Source organism: Larus michahellis, chromosome 2 (genome assembly GCF_964199755.1).
Source record: "Larus michahellis chromosome 2, bLarMic1.1, whole genome shotgun sequence".
NCBI classification, from domain to species: Eukaryota; Metazoa; Chordata; class Aves; order Charadriiformes; family Laridae; genus Larus; species Larus michahellis.
In genome coordinates this window covers 26,365,383-26,378,413 of record NC_133897.1, presented here as the reverse complement: position 1 = coordinate 26,378,413, position 13,031 = coordinate 26,365,383, and the positions used below count along the sequence as shown (strand labels likewise).

The 13,031-nt window shown below is 35.1% G+C and overlaps 1 protein-coding gene across 7 annotated transcripts in view; it reads right to left on the bottom strand.

The window, feature by feature from the left end:
- AKAP9 (A-kinase anchoring protein 9) overlaps positions 1–13,031 on the bottom strand; it is a 121,387-nt gene that overhangs the window by 19,326 nt on the left and 89,030 nt on the right. For 6 of the 7 annotated variants that reach the window (XR_012585471.1, XM_074574647.1, XM_074574649.1 and 3 more), the window contains 8 exons: positions 12,440–12,478; positions 10,993–11,225; positions 9,096–9,215; positions 5,979–6,155; positions 5,733–5,837; positions 5,145–5,297; positions 4,705–4,884; positions 260–1,348 (listed from right to left, as the gene is read on the bottom strand). Coding sequence is in view for 6 of the 7 variants with exons in the window: in XM_074574647.1 (XP_074430748.1) it covers positions 260–1,348; positions 4,705–4,884; positions 5,145–5,297; positions 5,733–5,837; positions 5,979–6,155; positions 9,096–9,215; positions 10,993–11,225; positions 12,440–12,478 (2,096 nt within the window). In the remaining variant the exon portion in view is untranslated. The remainder of the gene's footprint in view (positions 1–259; positions 1,349–4,704; positions 4,885–5,144; positions 5,298–5,732; positions 5,838–5,978; positions 6,156–9,095; positions 9,216–10,992; positions 11,226–12,439; positions 12,479–13,031) is intronic. The other variant, XM_074574648.1, reaches the window with a different exon arrangement.

Sequence of the window (13,031 nt, the reverse complement as noted above, 5' to 3'; positions counted from 1 at the left end):
CATCTTCAAAATTCAAAATCACCCTACATTCATGAAAAGGTAAGGTGCTTTTAATGCAAAACAGAAATTGATAGCGGAGTTCACCTAAGATAATATCCTTCTCTTTGTAACTCTAGAAATAATAGAGAAATGAAGATCTACCCCACACAGCACAGTATTCCTATCACTAGTCTCATTAAGAAGTGTTTCATTTATTATAGTTTACACAGAACAATTGATTTTAGTGAAAACAAGCCAAAAGTAAATGGCATCTAATTACCTGATATGTCTGCATTTCTTTTTGCTTAATGTATTTCTCAATCTCTCCTTTGTGTTTTTCTTTAACCTCTTCTAGTAATTGCTGAAGTTCTAAGAGTCTCTCTTCTTTCACTTTAGCTTCCTTTTGTGCAATTTTTACATTTTCTTTTTCTAGCTCCAAGTTATGATTTACTGTTGCCAGTTGGTCCTCCATGTCACTAAGCCTCTGTGTTAAGAGTGATATTTTTGATTCCATCTCATTTTCAGTTCTGTTACTCAAACCCTCTGTTTGGGCACCCTTGCTTGCTTCCTCCGCACATTTTGAAGGTTCCTGAATTTCCTGCATCAGTTTACTTTGCTCTTGAACTGCATTCAGCTGAACCTGACTCACAAGAGCAGCAGCAACTTTTTCCACTAGTGCCTTTTCTAGTTCTAATATCCTCTTTTTAAGCATTTCTCTTTCAGCTTTGCCTTGCTCTTTCAGGTCTTTTATTTCATTGTAGGACTGGCACAGTTCTGAATCCTTTTCCTTAATGCATGCGTGGAGTTGCTGCAGCTGCTCCTCCATCATGCTAACGGTGACTCTTGTATTTTCATCTGAAGACCTACACTGGGTTTGATCTAGCAGCTCTATCTTCTCACATGAGCCTTCTTCCACTTTTTCGGCTTTCCCATTGCTCCTGTCTTCTGTTTTTTCCCTATCACCTTTCATCAGTGCACGCTTATACTTCTCTGTTATTCTTTCATGCTCTTTTTTTAACATACTTATTTCTTGCTTTAGCTGGTTCATTTTTAAGGTTGTTTCCTCAAGCTCACTCTTTGTTCGAGATGACTCTACATTCATGTTTTCTACTTGCTTCTCCAAAGCTTCTTTTTCTGCCAGAACAGTCTCAAGTGTGTGTTTCAGACTGTCAGCATCTTCTTGAAAAGCAGCAATGTCTGCAGGTACTTTTTGTTCAATATTTGCCAGTTCCTGCTGAAGCTTATCAATTACATCATTCAACTGCTCTACTTCCTCGTAATTTTTTTTCTTCACACGTTCTTGATCACTTTTCAGACATTCTATCTGGGCTTCAAGCTCCTGTATATGCTCATTTTGCTCTTCAATAACCTGAAAAAAATAGAACAAAATAACTTCACGATGGGTAACTATTAAACCCTCAGATATTTTTTCTCCTGGACGTCACATCAACAGTTTAATCACACACTGAAACATCTTGTAAAAGAAAGTATGTCCTCGGTGAACTTCTTAATGGAAGGTCTCTTGTAAAGTTTTAGGAGAATCAGGATATCTTCACACAGGACTGACAAAGTAACCTGTGAACTTAATGAACTGCAAAATAGGCGTGAAAGTATTAAATGAAGTAAAAGCATTCATAATATTCACAGATATATGAAACACTGAAGTATTGTTTTCACAATACTTTTTCCCCAACAGTTTGGTCTAAAGATCTGTCTTGCCCTTCTTATTAAAAATTAAAATAGAATTCCAAGGACTTATGAAACTTTAAACTTACAGATAAATTATCCTGCATCACATTACATGCAGAATTTCCTTTTTAAGAAAAGGCACTGGATCCTCAAGCTTACCATATACATGCCAGATATGTTCAGTTAGGTGAGACACATACTGTGCTCATCATGCAAAAGCACCGTTCATTCAGATGGTCAAATAGATTTATATATGACACAGCCAATGAAGATGGATATGCGCTTTAAATGCAAACAGGCCTTTAATTAAACGTGTTGAAAAACACCATTATAACATGCTTTTTAGTCTGAGACCACAGGAAACACCTATCAGTTGACTCTGACATTTCCTAGCACAAACCTAAATATGTGTTTGGCTGTGTATGTGCATGTGCATACGCATCGGCAGATGTGCACAAAACCACACAGGGCAAACACTACCCATAGCACAGTTATTAATTTGTGCTGTAGTTTAAATGAAAGTAAAGAGAGATAAAATTGTAGAAGTATTTATTTAAAAATGTATATGATTATCCAAACACAGTTCGAAGAGAGATTGATGAAGACATCAAGACAGTGAGAGTCATACCTTCCTAGATTAGTGCTAAAGACACTTAAAACTACAGGCTGTATAAGGGGCTCAAAATTGCGAGAAATTCATAAAAGGATGTAACTGAGCAAATATGAGGGTGATGACCATGATGCAGAAAAAAGAAAAGGCATCTTATATCAGCTTCTAACAAGAAATGAATGAGTAAACACAAGATCTGGAATGACTGGTGTTAACAAACACTAAATTAAATATATAAAAAGGCTTATCTAAAGGAATAAGACAAGTTATCAGGTTTCAATAGAGTAAGTTGTTGAAAATTCATTAAAAAAACCCCTGCTTGCTAAATTGCAAGCAAATTGGGAGCAAATTCTCATTTGAATGTAGAAGAGCGACAAAAAGTCCTTTACAAAGTCAAAATAAAGATAGACCAGACTATAAGTAGTAAGAAACAAAAACTGGCTATATTTTCTTAAAGGAAAGTCTGGAGATCCAAAATGAACGGTGCTTCTACACTGCAAATGAAAAAAGGCAGGAGGAAATCCGTCAAGAATATTCAGAAAGGGATATTATAAAAAAAAAAAATCAGTTATGGTACCTAAAATAGGTAAGAACTTTAGAAGGGCCTTTTAGAAATACGGAGGGAAAAAAAAGACGAAGAGAAGGAAGATGACTAAATTTATTACTAAAATAGCTGTGCTTTTCTCCCTTTACCTCTCAAGACTTTGTTAGGTTTAGTTAAATAGAATATTAAGATGGCTTTTTAATAATTATAATATAGACAAGAATAAATGAAACATGTGACCATATAAATGAGAAGGGCTGATTTGCCAACCAAGAACTGATTTTTTAAAATCCACAGAGACTAGAGGAAGCTGAAAAACACTAATGAAAATGTGAACAAGTTATTGACTTTCAGAAGAAAATAACAGTGATCCTGGTGGCTGCTATCAAGTCAGCATAACAGCTTCTGTTCTTCATAACATAATGGAGTCCAGGACCATAAAAGGCAAATACAGCAATTAAAAGAAAAGCACTTAGTGGGATGAAGATGTCGATGGGATTAGGAAAGGGATTAACCTAAGAACAATCTATTCATATTTAATACTGATCTCACAACCAAGCAGAGTAATCATTTAATGTCCTGGAAAACATAATTGAGTAAGAGGATGAAATTAAGGAAATTAAACTTCATATAACAGGAGAAGAACCAATCATTAAAATGAATTATACCTGAATACTGTGTATTTTTCTCAAGGTAAGTAATGTAACCCTATTGCTGTGGTCATCATATAGAGCAGAACTGTTCTGGATTCTTGAAGTATGATCTTTCCTAAATCCAATTCAAAGTTTTGTCATTATTCACTGAGGTTCATTATAACTAAACGTCACACATAAAAACTCAGTGAAATTACCCAGCTCGGTCAGAGCTCTATTTCAGTGGATTCAATATGTCCTAGTAGAATGTTACCTTAAATGTTCTATCAGCTACTGAGGGATGAAGAGAACTTCTAGTCTTATCTTAATGAATAATATTTGGTTTGAGGACAAAGCTTATGACTAATGAATTTTCATGTTTAAAATGTTCAGAATGCAGAATTGTTGCTGAAAAGATACAATTTTATGAAAACTGAAAAGATCCAATTTTCTTCCTAGAAAAAAGGAGAGACCTGCAGCCTGTTTCTTCTGGCACTCATATCAATGCAAAATAAGTAGTATTTCTGTTGAAATCAAATGCATTATATCTGTATAAAATGGAAGTGAGCCAGAAGAAGATGAAGCTCATTATCATAAATGCACATAATTGAAAAATAACAGAAAGCTACAGGTGTCAAATCTCAGCGAATAAGAGAAAGATGAATCTGCTTCTTGCTTGCTTGCTTTACGTTTCTAATAAAACACAGCATTTTGTTTGCATGTCCGCCATGCTTCAAACTGGATTAAAGATGTTGCCAATATTGGTATGATAAGACAGTATTTGCACAAGCTCATGGAGCAAAAAAGTTCAACTGCTAAAAAACCCTATAAAATCCAAGACGATCCAGCAGGTGTCACTGAAACATAACGCTGAAAATAAGTCATTGTAGGGAAGATGGTGGAACGAACGTTGAGACTGAATTCGGGTACTTACATACTATTAAATCTTATGAAGTATTAGAAGAAAAAGGAATGAAGAAGAATTTAAGACAAAAACCCAAGCAGAAATAAGGCAGAATAATAAAAAGAAAGCAAGCAAAAAGTATGCTTCATAAAAAAAAAGACACAAAAAAGGAAAAACAGATTAGGGTTAAAGCGTTGCATCAAACTGAAGTATTTGCATTTTTAAATTAAGGCAGCAATAGAAGATAATGTAATTGGTGGAGGGATGGAGGTTTTTTTTTTTTTTTCCCCTCTAAACAGCTTGCAACACAAAGTAGGACTCTGAAAAAGATTTTGAAAGTACGTACTTTGTTGTCAGTTGTGACTTCAAGTTGCTGCTGCAGTTTTGCAATTTGTTCATGAAGATGATCTATCTCGTGCTCCTTTTCTTGCATGATGTGAGCGAGCCTCCCAGCCACTAAATGATGGTCCTTTATGGTGGCATCTTCAGACTTCTGGATAGCTAGTCCCAGTATTTCCATTTCATCCTAGCAAAAAAAACCCCAAACCATGTTACAGTTGTACATAACATTTTCTGCATATTCTTGTCTGAGTATTTAAGACATAGGAATTAAAATAAACAAATTGCATGGAATGAGAAGTAATTACATGAACTTTTTTGTATTTTGCAAATTGAACGGTGGAATGCTTGAAAAAGAGAAAGAATTTGGCTTCTTCGCTTTTTCCAAGAATTTATTTCTGGGGAGGAGGGAGAATAAAGCTCTAGGCTTCTTTGTTACACAGTTACCTTAAATAATTTGTTCTCTTGTTCAAGTTCTTGCAAGTGTGTAGTGGACTCCTTTCGTTGAATTTCCAGTTGCATGTGCAATTGCTGAACTTCTTCATTTTTATTTTCTAGCTCCTCTCGAAACTGCTCCAGTTGTTCCTCAAGGTTCGTGACCTATATTTCCAAAACAAATGGTAGAAAAGGAGTAGATAGCCATACCAAAAATTAAATGTCATAATTTTCAACTGCAATGCCTACAGTAAACTGGTTTGGTAAGCACAAACAAAAGAACGGGTACTCGGTGACATTCTGAGTCCTAAAATTAAATGAAATTTTCAAACCCACTAAAAATCAGCCGAAATCACTATGAAGTTTTTCTTAATTAGGCTGAATTTTGATTCCAGGAACACTGTTGTAAGTCATAAGCATTAACACAGACAATAATAGCAATTATCATGGCTCACAAGAGAATTTTAAAGGAATTTGGACTGCTGTCTCTCTGACCTGCTAAAAAATTTTCACCTGTATAGTTCACGAAACTCAACAGAAAGCAAAAACTGACAAATCAAAATATAAGTGGAAACATGGACAATCTCACAGGTATTTTACCTCCTTTTCCTTTCTGTCCACAGCTTCTCGTTCAGCTTGCAGTTGTATTTCAAGAGGTAATTCTCCCTTTACTATGATGGTGCCAAACTGTTTCCTTTCCTCCACCTTTAAATATACATTATAAATTAGTTACTTTATGTACATAATAATAATAAAGAAATTTAAAAAGAGATACTGTTTTATTCTCAAGAAAATAATAAAAATAAAAATATAGTAAAAACACTATAATTTTAGACCAGGCAATACCTTTTGCAAGTTGTCTGCACTGATGATTAAGGCTTGTTCCAGTTCTCTTATCCTGCACTCTAGTTTCTCAATTTCTTCGTTTCGTTCTTGTATATCTCTCTGAAGTTGCTCCTTCGCGAGCAAAAGCTCACTGCATTTGTCTGTTTTTTCTTTCAGATGATTTGTTAACTGTTCAACCTGGTGACAATATGGCAGGAAGATGAATATATTGTACTGAGATTGGAAGGGTTTGCTAGCAATAGCAACAGCACTCATTTTTGACAGATAAAAAATCCTTCTTTTTTCTCGTAACGAAACTCCTACTCTTTAGGTGAAACAGAATGTTAGAATATTGCAGTGCTACATCCAACAAATACAAACAGCATTTTTTAAGAAGTGGTATGTTCTGTGCTATATCATCTACTTTATAGAACTAACCTCGTCCTTCTGAAGCCTTCAGGCTTTCTAGTCAGTTAAAAGTAAGCAGCACGGCATCCCTATGCAGCCCACTAAAAAGATACCTTTAACATCTACGGATGGAATGTCTTGACCCTAAGGTCAAGACCCTATTTGCACCTTTGAGGTTCTAAAAATCTGACATACAGACATATCCTAAAACTCACTGGGTCTTCAACATTGAAGAGAATTGCTACACATCAATCTTGAGAAACAGGAAGCTTTGTTTTCTTGCTGTGTTTATTAAATGGGACCAAATAGATGTGATGGATGATACAATTTCACTTTCTATAGGAGATAAAGCATCCAAATAAAGCCTTCCGAATCACGTAGTTCAGACATTTGTGGCTCAGAAACAACATATTGAAAGAGTAACTGAAGTAGTGAGACAGGCATGATCCCAGTTTTAGCAGTATTTCAGAAATGATTAATCAAAATTACAGATAAGAAAATGTGTAACAAATCCACGGTATTAGGCCTGATGCACAGATAAGACCTTAGTTATACTAAGAGACATGGAAAGTAACGTTTGTCCCACTCAAGAAACTGATTTCAGTATTTACAATTAGGAAGTTACGATGTAGCCAAAAGGTAGAAGACTCAAAGCATTTCAATAGATAGGAGAGAAGAGGACCAGAACATAAAGCTGACAGGATGGTATTATTGACGTTATCCATCCATGAGTAACATCAAAGTCTGAAGTGACCACAGAAAAGTCCTGAGAGAGAAATGGAAAAAGAAAAATCAAGTCTAGAGCAGACTCTTTACGACAACCTTCCCTGGAATAAGTTGACAGAGTAATTTGAAACAACAGTAAAAAAAGAAATGAAGTTATCAACAGAAAGTGCTCATGGCATTCAGGCAAAGCAGAAGAGTGTTTCAAAAACCGTGCAACTATGAAAAAGTAAAGCACCTATCTCAGAAAATCATGAGAAATAATAAAAAAAAATGTATATTTATGAAATATTCAAACGAACACTGTGACATCAAAATATACCAGATAGTAAGACTATGTGCCTCATTTGCTAAAAATTAAATTTAAATCTAATGCAATACTGGAAATTCTGTCTATAAACGTATAGCATTCAATGCCACTCAGCTCTAAAATAGCTGCTACACCTGTGGTGCTTGTAGACACTATCTTTCTGCCTACTAAAAAATTCTAATTTAAAAGCATCTAACACAAATCCCAGAATTTTAATCACAGTTACAGCTGTCTTTGATCTTAAAGCATGTTTTAAATTTCTGTTGTAACATATCTGCCACCTTGGAGTATACACATATGTGTATACGTGCATATGAATCAGGACGATTTTTACATATAGTTTCTATATGTATTTCTATATATTTTACATATAGTTTCTGTACAGAAAAACAGGGCAATTTTTATTCTGCTATCAAATTTGAATTTTTTTTCTTGGGAGATTTTAATTTTTTTTTTTACTGTGAGAATTTTAACTAGGAATTCACATGCTACCCATGCCCCAAATTATGAACAGACACATAACGAAATGAACTCAAAATGAACATCGTGGATTCAGGAAAACTAATTATGCTAAAAAGTCTCCTCCATCTGTGGAATGTGTCAAGAGGACAGGAGTGTGCACACACTTTGCAATAGAAGGAGACAGATGCAGAATTGCTCCGTATACGTTGGTTAACGCGCACCCGGCTAATTGCAGAAGATTAATTGTTCACAGCAGCTGATGACAGCCATAGCACATAGTACTGACTGAATACTTTGACTGTGAGATTCCCTACAAACCTTTTTATTAAAATATATTTTTATTAAGAAATACACCTCTCAATCTGAGAATTATAAGTACATATTTTGACAGCTTACATTTCACATATATCAATTTACGTTCTATTACTGTCTATGGTCCTAAACTATATAATATAGATTGCTAATATTTAAGAATTGAATTACAGCAACTGAACTACCTCAGTAAGGTGTTTCATTTGAAAATTGCAGTGCAACCTAATAAGAAGCTGAAGACTGAAAATCAGGCAAGACGATCACGCAAAAATGTCAGCCTTGCTCAAAAAGCAAGACACAAGAAAACCCACAAAAAAAATAAATATGCAATTTAATTGACTAACAAAAGCTTCAGCATTCGCACCGCTGCCACTTTTCTTGATTTTGCTGGGCCTCAGAGTTTTCTGTGACTTCCTTGAGCTGCTGCTCTACAGCCACTACATTTGTTTCAGTGGAGACAGACTTTCCCTGGGGAAGCAGAGGTGTACACAGAGTGCGCTGCTACATCTCAGACGAGAAACTTTGGTAACACAATTCCTGCGGTTTTCTGTACCTGTGCTATAAACAGGATGTCACCAAACAACCTAAGAACATGTGAAAATGCTAACGTACTCCTGAATGTTTCCACAGGCTTTTGAAAACAGTGGATTTTCTAAATTAAGTTATATTAATGAGCCTTTTTGAAAGTCATGAAGTGTCTGTATGTCTACTACTAAAAACAACCAACCAACCAGCCTAAAATAACCCCAAAACACAGTTTCACCACTTTCCCCCAACACCTTACCCTTCGTCTAAAGGCATTTACCTGCCTGCTTGTAAATGGATGCAGGTTAGGTACACCATAAAATACCTTCATTACAATATCTTAACAGCTGTCAACGTGTCATTTATATTCATTAAGTAAAAGTAATAAAATGTGTTACCTCTCTGGTTTGATGTTCGTTGACAGGTTGAATCCTTTGTGGAATCTTAAGCTGTTGTTCCAGCTTCTGTATCTCTTGCTGGAAAACGTCTCTCTCGTGCTCTCGGTCAATTGCTTGCTCCTGAAAGTTAAGAAATTATGTGGATGCACCATTTAATGTAAAAACTATTTAAATTTTACTTTTACTTTACTAATTTTTAATTAAATATTACTATTTCTTACTTCTTATGTGAGGCTGGTAACAGTACGTCAGTATTTTTAAGGTAGCAAAATCTCTAGCTACTTCCATTAACAAAAACTTCTTTCATCATTTGGGGCAACAAATTTAACATTTTTTTGTTAAAAAATTAGGACAGCATAGATACATCCAATTATTTCACAAAAATGACTGTTGTTTCTTCTATTCCAGGTACACCACCCAAGTTATATTAAGGCAATATGTTAGGATTTTCTTTCCTAATGTTCGTCTTTGATATATGTAGCATAAACAGAAATTAAGAATAGAAATTAACTTTGTATTCATACTGATGAGGAGCCAACACTAAAATAATAAATTATAAATTCTGCATTTCAGTTTTGCTTTTGACCAGTTTCAGTTGTTTTATCCCAGTCTGACATTTGGGAAACTCATCTTTATATAGGAAATAATACACACTGGTAGCATCCAGTGAAGCATCACCTTTAAATGCCACTTTGTTAAACAGAAAAACCTTATCAGATGCATTAAAATAAACTAGCTGAAGTACCTGATACAAAGAGGAATGCTTCTGTCTAGCAACAAAATATTTCGCAAAAATTCAACAAACCAGAATAAAACTTCAACATTTGCAAGTTGCAGATTTTAAAACTTCACCTGCTGTTTCAAGGGAACGGCAGAATCTAACGCTGCTATGACAAACAGCTACTCATCTCAGTAGTCTGTAACTCTCCGGGTCATGCTATTGATAATCCTAAACCATAATGCATTTATGACTTGTAATAGGAATTTTTACTTCTGAACCTTGTCCTATTATGACACGCTAGTTTCAGGGAGAAAAATAATCTTGTAACTGTGGAAAATGAAATAAAACAAACCTATTTGTGCCAAGAAGTATCTGGAAAGATCTCTCCTTCAATAATGCGAAGTAACAGATTATGCGGAGAAGGTGCCACAGGGTGTTATATTTATTATGTAAAAAATCATTCCACCCTACTGCTGTCAGCCAGAGAATTAATTAAGAAGGCACAGAAATAATAGTTTTCTCCCAACAGCAGCACAGGACACTTATTAGGAGTAAAATGGGAAAAGAAGAAGGTGGGGAAGATGGTGTTTGACGAAAATGGGGTAGAGTCTAAAACAAAATTGCAGAGAAAGCCTGGGGCAGGAAGAATTTGAGTACAATAGAGGCAGCTACCACTGTGAATGCGTACAAATACACATATAATCTAACTGGCTGAAAGGTGTAGCTTAGGATCTGGAGGTAGATTTTTGGATACTGTAAAGGAAGTCTATAGAAGAAACTTAGAGAAATTATGCTTTCAATTTCCAAGTACAAATAAAGCTGACTTAATTCTAACAGATTCTATTGAAAAACATGGAAATTCCACAAACTGTTAAAAACGAAGGTCACAAAAATTTACTTTTCTTCATTAGTTTTAGAATTTCCCCGTTATCTTAAACATTTAAGAAGCCTCCTAAGTTACACTTAGAAATACAGGGCAGTCCTAAGCAAGCATCTCAAATGAATTTTCAACTTTAAAAATACTAAATTCTTGGGCTGGAACCTGTAACATTGTAACTATTGTGCGCTGCTTTATGTTTGCTCAAAATCCGAAAAAAACCTAGCATTTCTTGCTGAACCAAACCTCAGTACAGGTGCCCACCCAACTTCATGAAACCAGCATTTTACCATACTTACATCTAGAAATTTTCTTGTTTTTTCGAGTTGCTTCTCCAAAGCCTGGTTTTGCTGCCGTAAGTCCATCAGTTCTGCATTTTTTTCTTGCTCCAGCTCTATGAAACGATTGACCTGTTCTTCCAAGTCTATTTCCAAGACTTTCACTTGCTTCTGAAGGTCATCATACTCTTTTTCAGCTTGACGCTGTACTTCAATTTTTTCTTTCATTAGCTTTTCTGTTTCCTCCAGCAATTCTGGTTTTAATAAAAGCATCACACACTACTTTTAGATATGAATAGTTAGTAATGTTATGAAGCAAAACCACTCCCCAAGGTATCCATGCTGAACTCTGCAGAAGGATGTGAACTGGTTTGGGTTTTTACTATTTTTCTTTTTTTGAAAAAGTATTTTCTTCTGAGAAATAATCAAGATTACCACTAAAACAAATTCATACTAAAATTACTATCCTTTAGTTAGTCTTCAGAGGACTGACAGCGAAGATGCATCAGACCACCTCCCTGTTTGAGTTTCATATAAATTAAAAGATCTTTGCAGAATTGAAAAGAAAAGAAAATGCATGAGTTCAAACTACAGCTAGACTCAGCAGGTTAACCTAGCCCTGAGGTTAACAATGAAGTACAGAAAACCCAACCTTCTTCTCATCCCTAGTGTCAGTAAAATCAATCCACTCCCAGTCTTCATCATGTGTGATAAATAATTTGAAGGAAATACTGAAAGACTCAGCGAGGTTGCCGGGCAGACAGAGAGGGAAATTACTGACCTGTAACTGGAGCTTTGTAAAGTCAGTCAGTGTCTGCGTGGACGCTCAATTTTGAGTCCTCATGAAAAGGCTGGCAAGCATATATAGTAAAGCCCCAAACCACTCTATTAAGACTCTTAAGCCACAGCCCATTGAAGTACATATTACCTAACCGTACAAATCCCTTGAGGTAAAATCCAAACTGTAAAGTGCAATTACATTTGGAGAATCTTTAAAATATGATTGATATATAGACAGAAACAATACAATTTACTTTCACTATAGAAGAAAGATCCTTTAGGCACCATCATCTTACATCATATTTAACCAATTCTCATTTCTAGGTAACCATTATATATCCATATAATACAGTGTTTAGTTATCATAATGAATGACTCAACTGTATTTGGAAATAAAAAGAAAAAGAAAAGGCTACAAAAATATCCTTCCAATACCATCTAAGTATCTGTAATTCACAGGTGAATAAGATGATGGTTATTAATGAATTTGCTTATTATGCTTAGAAATGATAAGAAATGTTGTTAGTGGAATGTAAAACTGAGCATGAAATGCAACATCAAAGCTGCAGGCCAGTAAGAATTACAAGTAATGTCAGTAAGCCAGAAGCCCAATAATCCTGATTAACAACGTCAGTATGTGTAAGTCTTCCACCCAATTACAGATTGGCCATGCAACATACAAACACACCTGCTTGGGAAGCTGCATCGACTGCAGCATCTACTAGGCCTAGGAGAATAGAGAGAGAGAAAACAAAAAAAGAAGCAAAGTAATTTACATGCCAGCTATAGTTTTCTTGTGGTGCAACAATGTAAGAGAAAATGAAGCCAAAGATAGATATGGCATTTAATGACAAAGTTGTTGAGATAACTTAAGGAATGTGGTAAGTTATTCTGGTATGCATGATATAAGTACCTACGCATATGTATAGAATTGTTTATCCTTACAGTTGTTATACATGAAAATAACTTTAAAATATTTAGAAACCTGAAAGATATAACAAATGACTAAACTGGAGTCATAGACAAGGATCATCATTACTATAAAGTAGGAAGAAACAGGTTGTTCTTAAAATTTCTTTGTTACACAAAGCGGATGCAGGAAATTGCAAATGTACACTGAGATGTATAACTTATAATAACAGCAGCATTATAAATTGCCATAAACTTTTAGGAATTTAATAAAATGCTAATTTCATCCCGCTATTTACAATGTAAGCACTGCTGTCCTTGAAAGATCAGTACTTCTTAAACACCACTGCTCTAATTTTCTTCCCCTCTCA